The 16,550-nt window shown below is 47.8% G+C and overlaps 1 protein-coding gene across 1 annotated transcript in view; it reads left to right on the top strand.

The window, feature by feature from the left end:
- Positions 1-1,567: 1,567 nt before the first annotated feature.
- CCDC198 (coiled-coil domain containing 198) overlaps positions 1,568-16,550 on the top strand; it is a 29,097-nt gene continuing 14,114 nt past the window's right edge. Inside the window, exons 1-5 of the mRNA XM_034769648.1 lie at positions 1,568-1,965; positions 3,806-3,888; positions 11,797-11,883; positions 13,646-13,744; positions 15,219-15,402. Of these exons, the coding sequence (XP_034625539.1) occupies positions 1,740-1,965; positions 3,806-3,888; positions 11,797-11,883; positions 13,646-13,744; positions 15,219-15,402 (679 nt within the window). The 5' untranslated portion in view covers positions 1,568-1,739. The remainder of the gene's footprint in view (positions 1,966-3,805; positions 3,889-11,796; positions 11,884-13,645; positions 13,745-15,218; positions 15,403-16,550) is intronic.

Genomic DNA, 16,550 nt, shown 5'->3' with positions numbered 1-16,550 from the left:
CCCGACCAATCTAACCCCCCCGTTCCCTGTCCCCTGACTGCCCCAACCGCTCTACACCCCCTTCTCCCGACAGCCCCCCCAGAACCCCTGACCAATCTAACCCCCCTGTTCCCTGTCCCTTGCCTGCCCCAACCGCTCTCTGCACCCTCTTCTCCTGACAGCCCCCCCCCAGAACCTCTGACCAATCTAACCCCCCCGTTCCCTGTCCCTTACCTGCCCCAACTGCTCTCTACACCCCCTTCTCCCGACAGCCCCCCCCCCAGAAGCCCCAACCAGTCTAACCCCCCTGTTCCCTGTCCCTTGCCTGCCCCCCCCACCGGGCCGAGGGAGAGCTGCGAGCTCCATGTGCAGCCGAACACTGTGCCACGCTGCTCTGCGGGGGATGGGGAGCGGGGGAGGGGGAGGGACTCTGGCTGCTAGAGGCCCCAGTGGCTGCGAGCGGCTTTCAATCAGGCCCAGCCGTCCAATCAGCCGCGCCGCACTCTGCATGAGGGGAAGCGGGAAATCCCGGACATTTCTACGTTATTAGAAATCCCCCCCGGACGGCCATTTACAGCTGAAAAAGCCGGACATGTCCGGGGAAACCCGGACGGATGGTCACCCTAGTAAAGAGTAAGCGGTTCTTCACATGTGGCCCTTCACCGGCCTTCTTTTTCCTCTTCAGCTGCAGGCTGCAATGCCTGAGTCCTTTTCCTCTGCCTGCTAGCACTTCCAGGACAAAATTTCCGGAGTAAAATCAACGTTTTTACAAACCAGCTGGTCAGAGAAGCAAAGGGAAACTTCTCAAGGTCAAGCACTGATTAAATGAGCAACTTCTAGTAAGAGTGTTTTTAAGATGTGTTGTAGAAAAATTCTGGGCCTAAACTTAACTGAACCAGGTAGGCCTATCTTTTGGGCCTGGGCCTGAACATTTGTCAAGTTGAACTGAAGAAAGGGTTTTTTGGAGAAACAGGGACTTTCGGAGACAGGGTAAAGGAAAAGTACAAAAGAGGAACTACCTGTAGTCACAAGGCTGGTGATTCGTAACTGCCCACTGTTAGTCTGTAGGGAAGCATGTAACCGCAATGGGCAAATTGAGAAAAACAGGAAAGCTTGCTATGCCATATTCTCTTTTAAGGATATTGTATTCCATTTATGGCTATAATGCCGATAAGAAAGTGTGTATTAATAATTGTGGTTTTGTCCTATATAAGCTGCTGGATTTTATCTGTCGGGCGGGTGTTCGGCTGCCTTCGCTGACTCCCCCATGCATGCATGTTTGGTTAATCAATAAAGGAGCCTCAGGCTGTCTGATTCAAAATCTACCGTGTGGTCAATTTTCCACAACAGATGCAAATATTTATGGGAGAGAGAAAGACTCACTGAGGCCATTAGCTGATATTTGGTATTTACCTCAGACTTCTCCGGATTAGTTTAATATTCAATAGCAGCCAACCTCTCATCTGCTCCAGGAAGTGGCCAGCCCGGGTCAATGTTTAACTGGGCTCACCAAATCTGGATTTAGGAAGGAAAGGCTTGGGGAGGAATAGCCATGGAAACTGGCTTCCCAGACACCCAATCAGCTGTGTGTGTGTGTGTATGGTCAGGCAGACCGTGAAAGTTGCCCTGGAGGGAACCTGGGAGTTTTACAAACAGGCGTTGCCTTCAAAGGGAGCCCAAGACACAGATCAGTGCTATGGTCAAGTCCAGGAACTACTGCACATAGACTTTTTATTCTTTGAATGTTGTAACTCAGTAAAATGGGTCTGAGCTACTCCAGGGCTCATCATAAGGTGACAAAAGTGGCACCAGTGCAAACCAAAGAGGAGGTGCCTACTTCTCCTTGCACTGCTGCGGTGTGTGGATTTCACAGTACCCTGGAAGAGAGACGTTTATGCTCCTTTGCAGCCATGGAGGAGAGAAATCCACTGTTTCAAAGGCAGCTTCCACCCCTAAGAGAAACTCTGTATGGCAGATGCTCCACAGGTAACCTGGCCATGGATAAGTGACTGCCCTTTCTAGGGTGCTTGGATTGGCTGATTATTTGTTCTTTGTGTTCTCTGTTGCCAAATAGATATATGGCTCAGCAAAAAATCATTGCATTTTAACTAAGACAAATGGTAGAAAACTGAAGGTTTATCAAATGCAGGGGTGTGTGTGTGTGTGTGTGTGTTATTCTAGGCATGTGTCTGTTTCTGACACTTCCTGCATACTACAGCATTGGGGGGAAAAATCATTTTTTTCAGCTTGTTTTAGAAAACTGTCTCAATTGTTTATTTAAATCTCAAACAGCCCAGATCATGCAATCCTTGATTGTGAGAGTCATCTTTACACATGTTTCAGAGTAGCAGCCGTGTTAGTCTGTATCCGCAAAAAAACCAGGAGTACTTGTGGCACCTTAGAGACTAACAAATTTATTTGAGCATAAGCTTCTGTGGGCTACAGTCCACTTCATTGGATGCATCATGCTTATGCTCAAATAAATTTGTTAGTCTCTAAGGTGCCACAAGGGCTCCTATCCTTACACATGAAAGTAGTCCCATTGATCTTGACTTCAATGGGACTAGATATGGAAGAGTTACAGGACAGGTCCTGAGGCGTACTTCTGGAGCAACCCCTTAATATGTTACTATACATCTCTACTATGTGTACATAGTTATGTGATCCACACACCGCCCTGGGTTAAACCCAAAGAATTATTCACAGTTTGGACAAGATGCTGAGCTGATGTAAATCAGAGCAGTAACAATAATAATATCTAGCTCTTATCTAGCATTTTTCATCAGTAGATCTCACTGCACATTACCAAAGAAGCTGAGAATCATTATGGAGCTCAGCTGATTTAGACCAGCTGAGGACCGAGACCAGAGAACGCAACACCGGAGTGGAACTGGAAACATTGCTTTGAATAACCAAGTAATACAACTCCAAGGGAACCACCCTACCGTTTTTACATAGATACGTCTCCTTTGGCATCAGTGGGATTATTCAGATGAGTAAATGGATGCAGGATTAGGCCCTGGTGTTTCTAACAGGAAGACACTGGTGTAATGTGGCTTAGCGGGGTTGGATATTTTCCCCCTTCCATGTTACATGCAGGTAGTTACGCTAAGAGCATGAGAGGCAATGTACCACTACCCTGATAGCAGGCACATTTCAGGAGCAGAACGGGTCTAGGAATGAATACAGCATGACATTTGGAGTGTTTTATGACAGCAACAGCACTTAAATAATTACTCCGTTCAGCAAAGAGCTAACCATTAGGTATTTAGCAAGTTCATTTACCAAAAGTCCTCTCTGGCATTTTCCATATTCATCCGTGCCAGTAATACACCTCTACCCCGATATAACACGACCCAATATAACACGAATTTGGATCTAACGCGGTAAAACAGTGCTCCGGGGGGGGAGGGGGGGCTGCACTCCGGCAGATCAAAGCAAGTTCGATATAACACGGTTTCACCTATAACGCGGTAAGATTTTTTGGCTCCCGAGGACAGCGTTATATCGAGGTAGAGGTGTAGCTGATAGCAGGAATGTCTGTGGAAAGCAAAGGACGTGAGCATGAATAAAGGGAATTCATTGACAGTTTTGAGCAAGTATTCAGGGAAGAATTTTTGCTGATAGTCACTCAGCTCTGGTGTCCAGTGGACGCATTTTTTCCCCATGTGCTGTTGTATTTTGGGAGCATGGGCTACGGTAGGTCATGTTACACTATAACTAGAAGGTCATGAAGCTTTTGCGTAATAAAGCTTAATAGTTAATGATCAATTTGTGATTGTATTAAAACTGTTATTGGCTTCTTCTCCTTCTCTGTTCCTTTAAGTGCCCAGACCCATTTCTTTTGACATCATGATGGAAACGGGAGAAACAAGTATTATTAAACAGCATCCACCTCGAAGACTCCAAGTAAGATGAATTTAAAAGGCTACCTAAGGAGTTACTTGGATTTAATGGGAACATCCCATTTTAATTGTAAACATGCCCGGGTATGTCTTGTTTTTTCTGTACTCAGCTATAGTAAAGCCATCAGAATGAACTATATTGGTAAGAAATTATAGCGCTGCTGGTCATTATTTCTAACTCAAAATTATTTAAATTAAGGTATTTTATGAAGAGAGTAGGTTGGATTTACACTAGTGTCACTCCATTTACATCAGTGGCCTTAATCCTGATTCACACCGTGTAAAAGGGAAGCAGTCAAAGGGAATGCCAATCAGCCTGACTATATAAAAAGATGCTTCCTTTGTCTGTCTATCTGTTTACCTGTCCTTCCGCAAGTCTGCGCACTGTGGCCCTCTATTGGACGGGCCGTCAGAGCTGCTAGAGTGTGAGAGATCAAGTCTCCTCCTAGTAGAGGAGCCAGAGTGAATAGAAGCCCAATGCTACCCACTATGTGCCTTTTTCTAGCTCTTTTCTTAAATGGCCTCCATCATTGTAGTATCTGGGCACTGTCCGGTCATTAATGGACTTTATCTTCACAACACCCTGTGAGGCAGCCCTATTTGACAGGTGTGGAACTGAGCCACCAAAGACTGGGCAGCTTGCCTATGGCCAGACAGGAAATCTGTGCCAGAGCTGGGCATTGTAACCAGCTCTCCCCAGATCCACACTAGTGCCTTAGCCACAGGTCCAGCCTTCCTGCTTTCCACACGTTGCCTAACTAGAGATTCGTGCAAATGCTAGAACTGCTCTTAATGGCAAAAAGTTCTTTTCGATGGGGGTAAGGAAGGTGCAGCGCTGCTGTTAAATTCAGTTTTATACCAGGCCAAGTGCAGCTTCCAATGTAGACAGCTAAGAAGAGCTGTTAAATTCTGCATTTCTGCCATCGACTAGCCGAGCACCGACTCCGTGTGTTGTTCGGTTGCTAGCTTGATTAAATCTTTATATCAAACTGGAAAATATTTTGCCTTTTGAAGCGCACGCTGGTTTCGGTAGTTGATGATAAACAGTGAGATACTCAAGACATTTATTTTTATTACATGGGCCTCAATCTCAAACCATCATGGAGCTTTACTCAGGTGAGTCATCCAATTACAGTGATATTATCAAGTCAATGGGACAGCATGTGTAAGTCAGGGTATTCATAGATTTGAAGGCCAGAAGGGACCATTAGATCATCCGGTCTGACCTCCTGTGTATCACAGGCCTGTACATCTCACCCAGCTACCCCGGCATTGAGCCCATAATTTGGGTTTGGCTAAAGCATCTTTCAGAAAGGCATCTAGAAACAGGCCATGCAATTAGCATTTACCTAGAACTATTCGACCTGCAGCACTGCTCATCCGGCTCTTTAGAGATCCACTGACTTTGTATCCCCAGGAGAGAACAGAGTTTATGAGCCAGCTATGACACAATATCACCTTTGTGAGCTGGCTAGGGGGACTCCCCAGCTGGCAGAGAACTGGGGTAACTGCTCCACATCACCCCCTCCCGTAGATAGAGTGGAGTAGGTGGGTGTAGCTGCAATGTCTCTGTGCTCTGGTAATCCCTAGGTACCAGAATGGTCTCTTGGGTTCATAGACAGTGGGGTGCAATTTAGAGCAGCTCTGAGGTGGCTCTAAGTTGCACCAGGCAACTGGCCCCTGGCACCCCCAAGGTTAGGGAGTAGGCCACACTCGAGTCCTGCACTGAGCATACGTCAGCTTCTGTATGCAGACTCCACCCCGTACGCTATGGGCAACATCACTGCCAAAGGTTGGCATGTTTGTAAACTGTGAAGGACCTTTCCCTTAAAGTGACAACAGTCATGCGCTGTGTTGTCAGATGCTACCGGTGTGGTGCTCTGCTTTCTCCTATGTTGATATCACTCGGCTGCGTGCGTGTGTTCCCTCTGTGTGCTGCCCAAGCTCTGCGCAGATAGCTGACCCAGCAGACCCGAAGAGAACCCCCAATGACCACAGACTCTAGTAAGATGCAAAGTCACGTCGACCAGGTTTATTGCGACCTTGGACACAGTTGCAGTTCCCCGTAGATTACTTAGTCTACCGGGCGTACTACGAGAAAGTGCCTCTTGGCAATGGACCCAGCTCAATCAGTGGCGGGACTTTCCACTGCCCCCTCGGCCGGACAAAGATATCCACTCAGGGATGCATTCTTATACACAGCTTCAAACAAGTTACACATCACTCCTGACGTATTGAGGTGCAACCCCTCTACGCAGCAAGGTACAACCCCTCTGCGTAGTAAGGTGCCGCCTCTCACCTTGTACATGTTGGTTCGAACAAAACAACACTATCCATCATATTCCCCTTTTGGCCCTGTCATTGGGATGGGTCAGCTTGTTCCTTGTTATCTGTATGGAATGTACAAGTATGTGAATGTTCTGATATCTGGTGTCCAGTACCTTTTAGGTATGTCTCTTTTTGCGGCATCAGCCCTTTCCTTGCCAGCTTCTGTGAGCAGGGCCTGCCTCTGGCTCACAGCTTAACTTTGCTTTATGTTAGCAAAGTCTTGACCATTACTTTAGTTCAGGCCTTAGGCCTCATACCGGGCCTCTGATACCAAGGTTTATATCTCAGGGCCTCCTCTTACTACACTCTGGAGCCAGGCTACCCACAAACAGATAGCTTTGTGGATGGCCCAAGAGCATTTGATTCATTCAGTCTTTAAGTACCTGATAAATTTCCCTCCTTAGCTTCCCCTCCTTCTTGCCCCATGAAAGACAGACTTTGAATAGGATCAGCCTTAGGGAAAATGGCGCCCTGGGCTAATTTAAAAATTAATGGAGATATCCCATCTCCTAGAACTGGAAGGGACCTTGAAAGGTCATTGAGTCCAGTCCAGCCCCCTGCCTTCACTAGCAGGACCACGTACTGATTTTGCCCCAGATCCCTAAGTGGCCCCCTCAAAGATTGAACTCACAACCCTGGGTTTAGCAGACCAATGCTTAAACCACTAAGCTATCCCTCTCCCCAAAATACAAAAGTTTGTATTTTGACACCCCTGGCCCCTGGGCTCCCCACCCATTCCCCCAGACCCCAACTGTCTCCCTGGGCCCCTCACCTATCCCCACCCCATTGCTCCTAGGCCCCACTGCCTTCCCCCCATTGCCCCAAGCTCCCTTCTGTGGCCTCACACCCCAGGCCTGTCCTGCTTCTTGCCTCTTGACCACAGCACCCCCATGACCACAGCACCTTGGATGGTCACCCACGCATAAGGCCAGCCCTGACTTAAAGAAGTATAATATTTTCCTAACAAAATCCTCTCTTCACTTGAGCAGCCTCTACCAGGCCAGGCTGGGATAGCTCAGTGGTTTGAGCATTGGTTTGCTAAACCTAGGGTTGTGAGATCAATCCTTGAGGGGGTCACTTAGGGATCTGGGGCAAAAATCTGTCTGGGGATTGGTCCTGCTCTGAGCAGTGGGTTGGACTAGATGACCTCCTGAGGTCCCTTCCAACCCTGATATTCTATGATGATAGGCTTCAATGAGTACCTAGTGGCAGCTGAGTTTAGCCATAAAATCCCAGCCCTGCCAATATCTCTGAGGATGACTTTCAGTCCTCTGTCTATTGCCATGACTGTGAGCTGGAGGGAGAGTGGAGATAGAGAGGGGAAAATACCCAGTCTGAGTGCAAGATCCAGCCTCTTATTAAACAACCATCTAATGGTAACAGAGAGTTTTACAGAGTTGAACAATTAGGAACATAGGCACTGCCAGACAGGATAAGACCCCGGGTCCATCTTGTCCAGTGCCCTGTATCTGACAGTGGTCAGCACCAGGTGCTTCAGTGGAAGGTGCAAGAACTCCACAGAAGGCAGATGTGGCACAGCCTGCCCCCATTAGATCAGAATGATACTTAAGTAAGGGATAGATTATGCTTAAGAGCATCAGAGCCTTCCCAAAAATGGGGGCGGGGGCCTGTCCTTCCTCTTCCCCCGTGTCCCCGCCCCCAAGGTGGAGGGACTCAAGCTCCCCAGAGCTGCCAGCTTTGTTCTTACCATGGCCACGAGCTGCCCCCTGTCCCCGGCAGGAGCTGGGTCAGGGACAGAGCCGCACAGGCAGCTGTAGGGAGCTGGTGTGGAGTCATGGACCTTCCACCTCCACCAGCCCTGGGCTGGGCGGGGAGCCTGGGGGTTGGGATGGGGCGGGAACGGTGGAGGGTCCGCGTGGCTCCCACAACTTCCCGGGCTCCCTGGCCAGGCTCCACCAGCTGCCTGCTGGCCTGGCTGGGGGTCGGTCCTGAGGGGGAAGAGAAGAGGAAGGGGTGGGGTCTGCCCTGGAGAAAAGTGGATGGGTCAGGCCCATCCACTTTCAAAATTGGGATGGCCCTGGCCCCCTGGCCCCCTCGTTCCGGCGCCACTGATTATGCTACCTCTGCCTGCTGCAGGGTTCTTAACACCTTCCTCAGAAGTAGCAGCCATATCGGGAGCATGAGTCTGATGCAGTAAGTGTAAAAACGATATGACCGTTGATTAGCATATGACTTTTGTCAATAGTGTTTATTACGTAGAGATTTTATTATTCCCCCCCTCCACCCTTATGCCTGTTCTAATGCCACTAGATACTGCCATCAAAATAGAACCGCAGTGTCCTTTCCAGGTCAAACATTTTCAGTAATACATAACAAATAAGATTCTCCCTTTTCAAGAGGTATTAGAAGATTCCAACTATGGGCTGGGTCCTGAGGAGCAATCTGTGAAATTTACAAAGATGCAAGAAGAGATCAGATTTCCTTCCCCTCAGCAAAAGTGAACTTTAAAGCCTGAATCTTCTCCTTCCTCTGGGCCATAGTAGGATCCACTAATAGATTAGTGAGTTTATCTGCCTGCCGCTAGCAACATTATATTCACTGTTTTGGTGGCACTAGTGAAAGCTTTACAGCCTGGACTATAATTGGTAGTTAGACAAGGTGGGCGAGGTAATATCTTATATTGAACCAACTGCTGTTGGTGAGAGAGACAAGCTTTCGACCACACAGAGCTCAGCTTCAGGTCTGACCTCTTTGTGTGGCTCAAAAGCGTGTCTCTCTCGCCAACAGAAGTTGGTCCAATAAAAGATATTAGAGCGGCAAGGGGAGCAAGGTAATATCCGGGGACCGACACAGCTGCAGTTACACTGCATACTGTAATTTGTGGGGTTAGTTGCTGCCATCTAGTGTCATTTCTTAGATTATTACAACTTCAGATTAGTTTTTCAGGCACTAAAGAAAATAGCGTCAATGGAGACACGAGGGGTAGGGAAGAAAAACAAAACAAAACACAGGAAACTTTTTTATTAGGACAAGTTTGTGAGAGGTGGGATTGCCCTCTGGTTGAGGCACTGGCTTGAGATTTAGGAGACCTGGGCTCGGTTCCTGACTTTTTGTGATCATTGGTAAGTCATCGTAGGCCCAGATCCTCCAAGGTACCTAACTCACAGCTTGGGCTTAGGCCCCAATTCAGAAATGCACTTAAGCACATGCTTCAGGTCATCCTCGTGTTGGATAATATTTAAGCACGTGCATAATTACTGTCCTGAATACACATAGTGGCCTTAATCTCTCTGGCCTAGAGCCTTAAAGGTTCCCATTGACGCATGTCAGGAGCAGCATGAGAGTCACAGAAAGGGACCTCTGCCATATACCATAGGAGGCTCAGAGGTTTATAGCGGCACTGCCACTGGTTTTAGGATGAACTACCAAGTGTAGGAAGAATATTATTTGAAATCAGAAATGACCATTACAATCACGTCTACAGGGCTGAGCCGAAGCCCATTGAAAACAATGGAGATTTTCCCATTGACTGCTGTGGGCTTGGAATTGGGTCCTGAGTGTCTTTGTTAGGTTGGACGGAGCCAAAAAAAACCCCAACCCGCTACAATGCCAGTGAAAAAGCATCATGGACTCAACTCTGAATTTTCTGGTTTGCTTTAAGTGATAACCTTTTTATGATTAAGTTACTGTCTTTATTTCTTTGCAAATCAAGAAGTCCTTGCACTGATTCATTGTATCTGGCTAAAGTACAGTCACAATTTAGGGCGTGTTCATACACCTGGAAGTTAATGTCCAGCATTAAGCATGAATCTTCGTCCCATTGAAGTCATTGACAAGATGCTTACTGGCTTTTATGGGAGCAGGATTGGGACCCCAATGCCACAAACAGGTACCAGAGCAATAAAGACCTCTATTCCCCCTCTGCAGTTTTGCCCATTTTAAGCAGGTCTCTTAATTCCTTCAAAAGAAACTCCAGACTCAGCTGTCGGTAAAGGGATCTGCAGTTTTTAACCTCGATGGCAGATATCATTTCAAACACAACTGTATGGCATTTGGCTTTAATAAAAGATCTGAGACTAGCGTTGCTTGGAAACTTTCCATCAATAGAAATTTTGATGGGAAAAAGACGTCCTGGAGAAATTTTCTGGTCAGCGCTATTAAGAAATAAAAAGTGTGCTTTCATGTGAATAAAATGATCCTGACGAAGGGCCTGATTTTCCCTCCTTCCCTCCCCTCGACTAATACCTTACACCATGAGAAGTCCCACTGAATAAGGTACTACTGGGCATAACATTAGAAGAGAAGCAGCGTGTGTGACAGATATGGTAATTTCCCACCATATCATTGGGAGATCTTCCTGTATTAAGTTTGTGTGTCATTGTGGGCCAGGGATTGTCTAATTCCATGGGGGAGCGTTGCCACAACCCACCTAGAGCTAAGAATATGTTGGGGGTAATTAGGGAAGTTCACTCAGTGTGTGACACCTCCAGAGAGCTATCACCACCTGGAGAGGCTCATGTAAACTGGTTCAATCTAGATTCTCCAGAGACCAACAGACAAAGAAAGGACTTTGGGATAAATAGCCTGAGTTGAAAGGAACTCATGGCCATTTTTCAATGGACAGGAATTTCTGTCCAGCAGGGGCCTCAATCCTTTCTGGGAGGGGTTGGAAGGACCTTAGCCTCCTGAAGCCCCATGAGACTGATGGGTGACCTCAGGTAAGACGTTAGCATTTGTATAGGAATTCTGTTTTTAATGTTTTCTCTGTAGTGTTTACCCCTTAAGAATAAATGTGCTTGCCAAGAAAGAGCTGTGTGGAAACTCCTAGCTGGGGGCAATTACGCTGTTCATCACCTCTGAAGAAAAAGAAAAGCACAACACAGAGTGTCTAAGCCATCTGGCTTGCTGGGGATATCACAGTGTAGGCAGGGAACCATGGAGCCTGGTAAAACCCTGCTCAGCAGGGAGAGGGGGTGGGTCTCTGCCCAAGAGAGGTTACAGCTGGGAGCCTAGAGTGGAACATGGAGGGGAAATAGGTGGAGGAGCCCTGAACTGTGACAGCATGATCTAGCAGATAGGGCCATAGACTAGGACTCAGGAGAATAGGCATCTACTCTTGGCTCTGCCACTGATCTGCTGCATCACCTTGGGCAAGTCACGTCACCTCTCTATGCCTCAGTTTCCCTTGACGCCCTACATCTGTTTCAACTGTAAGCTCTTTGAGGCAGGGATTGTCTCTTGCTATGTGTACATACAACATCTAGCATACTAAGGCACCAATTTCGGCTGGTGCCTCTAGGCGCTACAGTGATACACATACATGGTAATAAGAACAATCAATCTGAAAAGAAGCACGCATCTTTAAAGTTTAGATTGTGTTAAACGCTAACTCAGGTGTTTCTCCTCAGTTCTGGCAACTCATACTATGGCCCTCCATGAATAAATGCCAACAGATGCTAGATCCAAAGAGATCTTGGAGTATTTATTAAGGATACGGCTCTTTCTTGCCTATTCTGGGCCTATGAGCTGTGGAAAAATGTCAAGACCGTTTAATGTCTGGCTTTTGTGTTTTATGATCGCATGGCATGAGGAACGCTGACTGTTAGAAATATTGGACTTGCAGAAGCTGGAACCCGCTGACCTTCCACAAGTAATCACTTCTGAAAAGCTCTTCAGCCAGCAGGAAGGGGCAGCAGCCCGAAAAGCAAAGGTGGGTGTCCCCGCAATACAGGTAAAACTGGCACAGTCGCACCTTTACCTTGCACCGCACGCTGGGAAATTCAAGTAGCCCACAGCTTTCCAGACATGTGCTTTGATCATTTACAGAGCTTGCTCTAACGCCCACTGAAGTCAGTGCGAGTCTTCCACTGACTTCAATGGGCTTTACATCAAGTCCATAGTCAGCCACTTCCCACCAGGCGTGCTGTGCCCGTCTCTCTCCATAGTCACTGATGAGAGGTCTTATTTTAAGGCCAAATAGTCTTCTCTATTATGCTCACATGACCCCATCAAAGCCAACGTGGTTGCACCCGTGCAAATGAGAACAGACCGTGTGGTTGTTTATCCCAGGCGTTCTTAGCTTCGGCCAGCTGAGCGCTGCACTGGTGAGCAGGCTGGCTACAACAATGTGTATAGAGGAGGGGAGGGGAAAAAAGTTTGACCAGCTCTTTTGGGAAGTTGCCTGGGGCTGGAGTGTTCCATTTAGGGCTGGATCCTGGTTAAATCGAAGTCAAAAGTAAACTTCCTTTGGACACTGGGGGGAGTAGTTTTAGGCCTCTTACAGGTGCAAAATAAGAGATTGCGGCTTCCCTCATCTTTAATTTTGAGCAGCCTGGCAGATGGGATCTAGGGTGACCAGACAGCAAATGTGAAAAATCGGGACAGGGTGTGTGTGTGGGGGGGTAATAGGAGCCTATATAAGAAAAAGACCCAGAAATTGGGACTATCCCTATAAAATCGGGACATCTGGTCACCCTAGATCTAGCTAAAGCAACTGCAGTCTAGCATCAGTAAGCTAAGGGGTCAAAACAACATTCACTAATATTGATTCCCTCTGTTTGTGAATATTCAATGTGAGACATTTACGGCTCAGATCCTCAGAGGTAGCTAGGTGCCTCTCTCTCTCATTGATTTAATCAGGAGTTAGACACCAAAAGTATTTAGGTGGTCTGGGTGTTGGGGCCTGATTTTCAGAGGTGCTGCCAGCAATTGGCTTCCAGCAGCAGGCAAACCACATTCTCTGTATGCGGCAATAGTCCTCACGGTGCGTTGGTGACATTGCACTGGATTTTACAGCTGTTAGCGTTCCTTTGGTTTTAACCGCTGAACCCACTTTTTGCTCATTGACTTTGATAAGTGCAGCCGATGCTCAGTACCTTTGAAAAAGAATCAGTTGTTTCCAGGTGAGCATCCAAAAATGTGCCTCATAGGAATTGCAGCTTTCCGCTTGTGACTTAATATACTGCTCCGTAAAACTCAGAGCTATAGCACAAACTATAGTGGTATTTATCAGAGCAAGAGGAGGACAGTGAGAATGCAGTATTGTTAACCCCAGTCACTCAAAAATGATGAGTCAGTCCCCCCCTCCCCCAAAAAACATGAGATTTTTAAAATCTCATTATTTAAAAGTCAGTAATGTGGGAGCTCTTCTAATTTTTCACCAGCTGTTGGCCAATTTGGGAGTCACATTTTTAAACTTCTCTGCAACCTGGAGGGCCAGAAATTGTTTGGGTTGGATTTTTTTTTTAATTTAAACTGAGATTTTTAAGTAATAACCTGATCCCAAGAGTTGGAGCTTTAAGAAAAACACCAAATATTGAGAGACGTGCAATAAAATTGAGAGAGTTGGCAACAGACCTCTGTATCTGGTAAGTGGCCTCTTCATGCATTGAAGGGAATGGGGTTGGATTTTAAAGCTGTGAGCTAGTGAGTTTGTTTCAAACATTGCATTTTTTTTTTTAATACCGTGCAAGGAGCTGGAGAAGCGAGTGCAAACTGCAAAATATACGTCTGGAAGACGACAGCACTTACACAAGCTGCAGATGTTAGAAATGAACCGCAAGCGAGAAGAGGTAAAGCTGCAATCTTGGTGGGTTTTGAAGCGGTTTGAAAGAGGGAACTGGAATGATAAAATCCATGCGTGGGTTCAGCGAGGCTGAAGTCAGCCAGTAGGTCTTGTGGTCCAGCTGCTGTTGCATCTGGATTCAGATCAGGAAGGGAGATGCTCAGACTCATTTCTCCACCTGGCTGGAGTCTATATTACCAGCCTTTGTCTTCACTGTCTCTCTTGTGGCTTCCCCTTTGTCCTCATCTTTGTATTTGAATTTCCTCACTCGTCAGTGGTTGCCATTGTGCCACCCAGTACTCAACTGGAAAAGGGAAATGAATGATTTTCTGATGACATCCACTCCATGTACTGAATCACAGAGACAATGGGAGCTGGCACCTTGCCTCAGAAACCATCCATGGTGCCTGAAGAGCAGTTCTCTGGGCCACGTTCTCCTCTGTTATTGACTCCAGTGGGATTGGATTGATGTAACTAATTATTTGACCTTCGGTATGTGTGTCTGCTGATGCTTTAGAGAACAAAAGCCTTGTGTTCATCTCAGAACTTAAACTGTGTCTCTCTGCCAGTAGGGAGCCTGCTGGCTTAAGTGTATTGTGTCCCCCACTAGTTGTCCCCTTAATGTTAAGGGCCCGCTGTGGTAGCAGCTGCTAGAGTTATCCAATGGCTCAAGTGATAGTGGCGTATGAAGTGGTGGAGATCTCACGTTCAGTCCTGCCTGGTGGATGTTGTTTTATATGCCCTTTTCCACCCTCTCCTCAAGGCAGAGTCAGGCCTTATGAGAGCCAGTGTTTCCCAGTGGGTAGAGCACTGGACAGAGTGAGGAGACCTGGGTTTTATTCCTAGCTCTGCTGGATGACCTTGGGCACATGCTCTTAGTTTCCCATCTGTAAAATGGGGATAATGAGACTTTGTAAAGCATTTCAAGACCTTCAGAAGAAAGGTGCTAGACAAGAGCTTGGTATTCTGTATTTTTCTTAAATTACATGGTGGGAATGAGGCCAAGAATATCAATATTGGGTTGGGGAGAAGCACAGATCTTAGTATTTTTATTCAGATGGTCACTGGACTCAGATAACAGTTGAATCTAATATGTTATTTCCTGGAAAAACTGAGCAATTATTCCTGATTTGAAATATTAGCCCTTGCTTGACCACTGTCTGTGGATGACCTGAGTATGACGGGTTCCCCCCCTGGGGTGCCACCTGGAACTGGGGTATCACTGAGCCCAGCTGGTGGGGCAGCAGGCTCAGTGATACCCCGGTTCCAGGTGGTACCCCGGGGGGAACCCATCACACTGAGAACTCAGGCAAATTTGTGATCTGACGGGGCCCAATTCTGCAAACTTGTATTTGAGCTCGTAAAGTTATTCAAGTGCCTATTTGTTTGCAGAATTAGATCGTTAGCCTAAAGCTATGCTGAGTTTAGATGTTAAACCCTTGGAAAACAGTTACCTATTTACTCCTCTGTTGCTCATACAGATGAATCATTTACAAAGCCAGGAGGAACTGAAGAGAAGTCTCCACAGGGAGGAAAAAATCAACAAACAAAAAACGAGGGAGCTCAAGGCTAAGAAAGTCCTCGAAAATCTTCAGAGAAACAATTGCTCTGAAGGGGAAGACCTTGTCCCCATTGAGCATGATCAAACTTTTAATGGAGACCAGGGTACGTAGAGTCATTTTCCCATGAGATGAAAACTTATTTGATGCTTGGAAGTTTCTCACTTTAAGCAAGCCAGTGACTGGTGGCCCTAAACCAGGGGTGGGCAAACTTTTTGGCCTGAGGGCCACATCGGGGTATGGAAATTGTAAGGCGGGCCATGAATGCTAACAAAATTGGGGGTAGGGGTACAGGAGGGGGGTGAGAGCTCCGGCTGGGGGTGTGGGCTCTGGGGTGGGGCCAGAAATGAGAAGTTCAGTGTGTGTGGGGGGGCTCCAGGTTGGAGTGTGTGTGGGGGGGTGAGGGCCCTGGGGTGGGGCTGGGGATGAGGGGTTTGGGGTGCAGGAGGGTGCTCCGGGCTGGGACCAGTGGGTTTGGAGGGCGAGAGGGGGATCAGGGATGGGGCAGGCTGTTGGGGCATGGAGGGGGTGAGGGCTCTGGCTGGGGGTGGGGCTGGGGATGAGGGGCTTGGGGTACAAGGGGGGCTCTGGGCTGGGACCGAGGGGTTCAGAGGGTAGGAGGGGGATTAGGGCTGTGGCAGGGGACTGGGGCATGGGGTGGGCTCAGGGGTGCAGGCTCCAGGTAGCGCTTTCCACAAGCAGCTCCCAGAAGCATGTCCCCCCTCCGGCTCTGAGGGGTGGCCAGGTGGCTCTGTGCACTGCCCCGTCCGCAGGCGCCACCCCTGCAGCTCCCATTGCCTGGGAACTGTGGCCAATGTGAGCTGCAGGGGCGGCGCCTGCGGACGGGGCAACGCACAGAGCCACCTGGCCATGCCTCCGCGTACTACATAGGAGCCGGACGGGGGTCATGCCGGCTGCTTCCTGGGAGCCGCACAGAGTGGGGCAAGCCCCCGACCCCGCTCCTTGTCTGGAGTGCCGGAGTAGGGCAAACCCCTGACCCCGCTCTCTGGCGGGAGCTGAGGGCCGGATTAAATAGCCCGATGGGCTGTAGTTTGCTCACCCCTGCCCTAAACCCCTGCAGCTATTCAGTCTCCTGGAATGCATCCTACATGTTGTAAAGATGGAGTTCAGAATGGCTTCCAGGAAGCAGAATTAAATATGGCAGCATTGCAATAAGTCGGGGAGCCTCATAGGGAGGAATCTCTGCACCTTCTTAGTTAATGGCTTCTGAGTATGTTAAAGCAACCACAACTA

This window comes from Trachemys scripta, chromosome 4 (genome assembly GCF_013100865.1).
Source record: "Trachemys scripta elegans isolate TJP31775 chromosome 4, CAS_Tse_1.0, whole genome shotgun sequence".
Lineage (NCBI taxonomy): Eukaryota > Metazoa > Chordata > Testudines > Emydidae > Trachemys > Trachemys scripta.
Note: the sequence above shows the minus strand (reverse complement) of the source record. Positions and strands in the feature narration are given on the sequence as shown.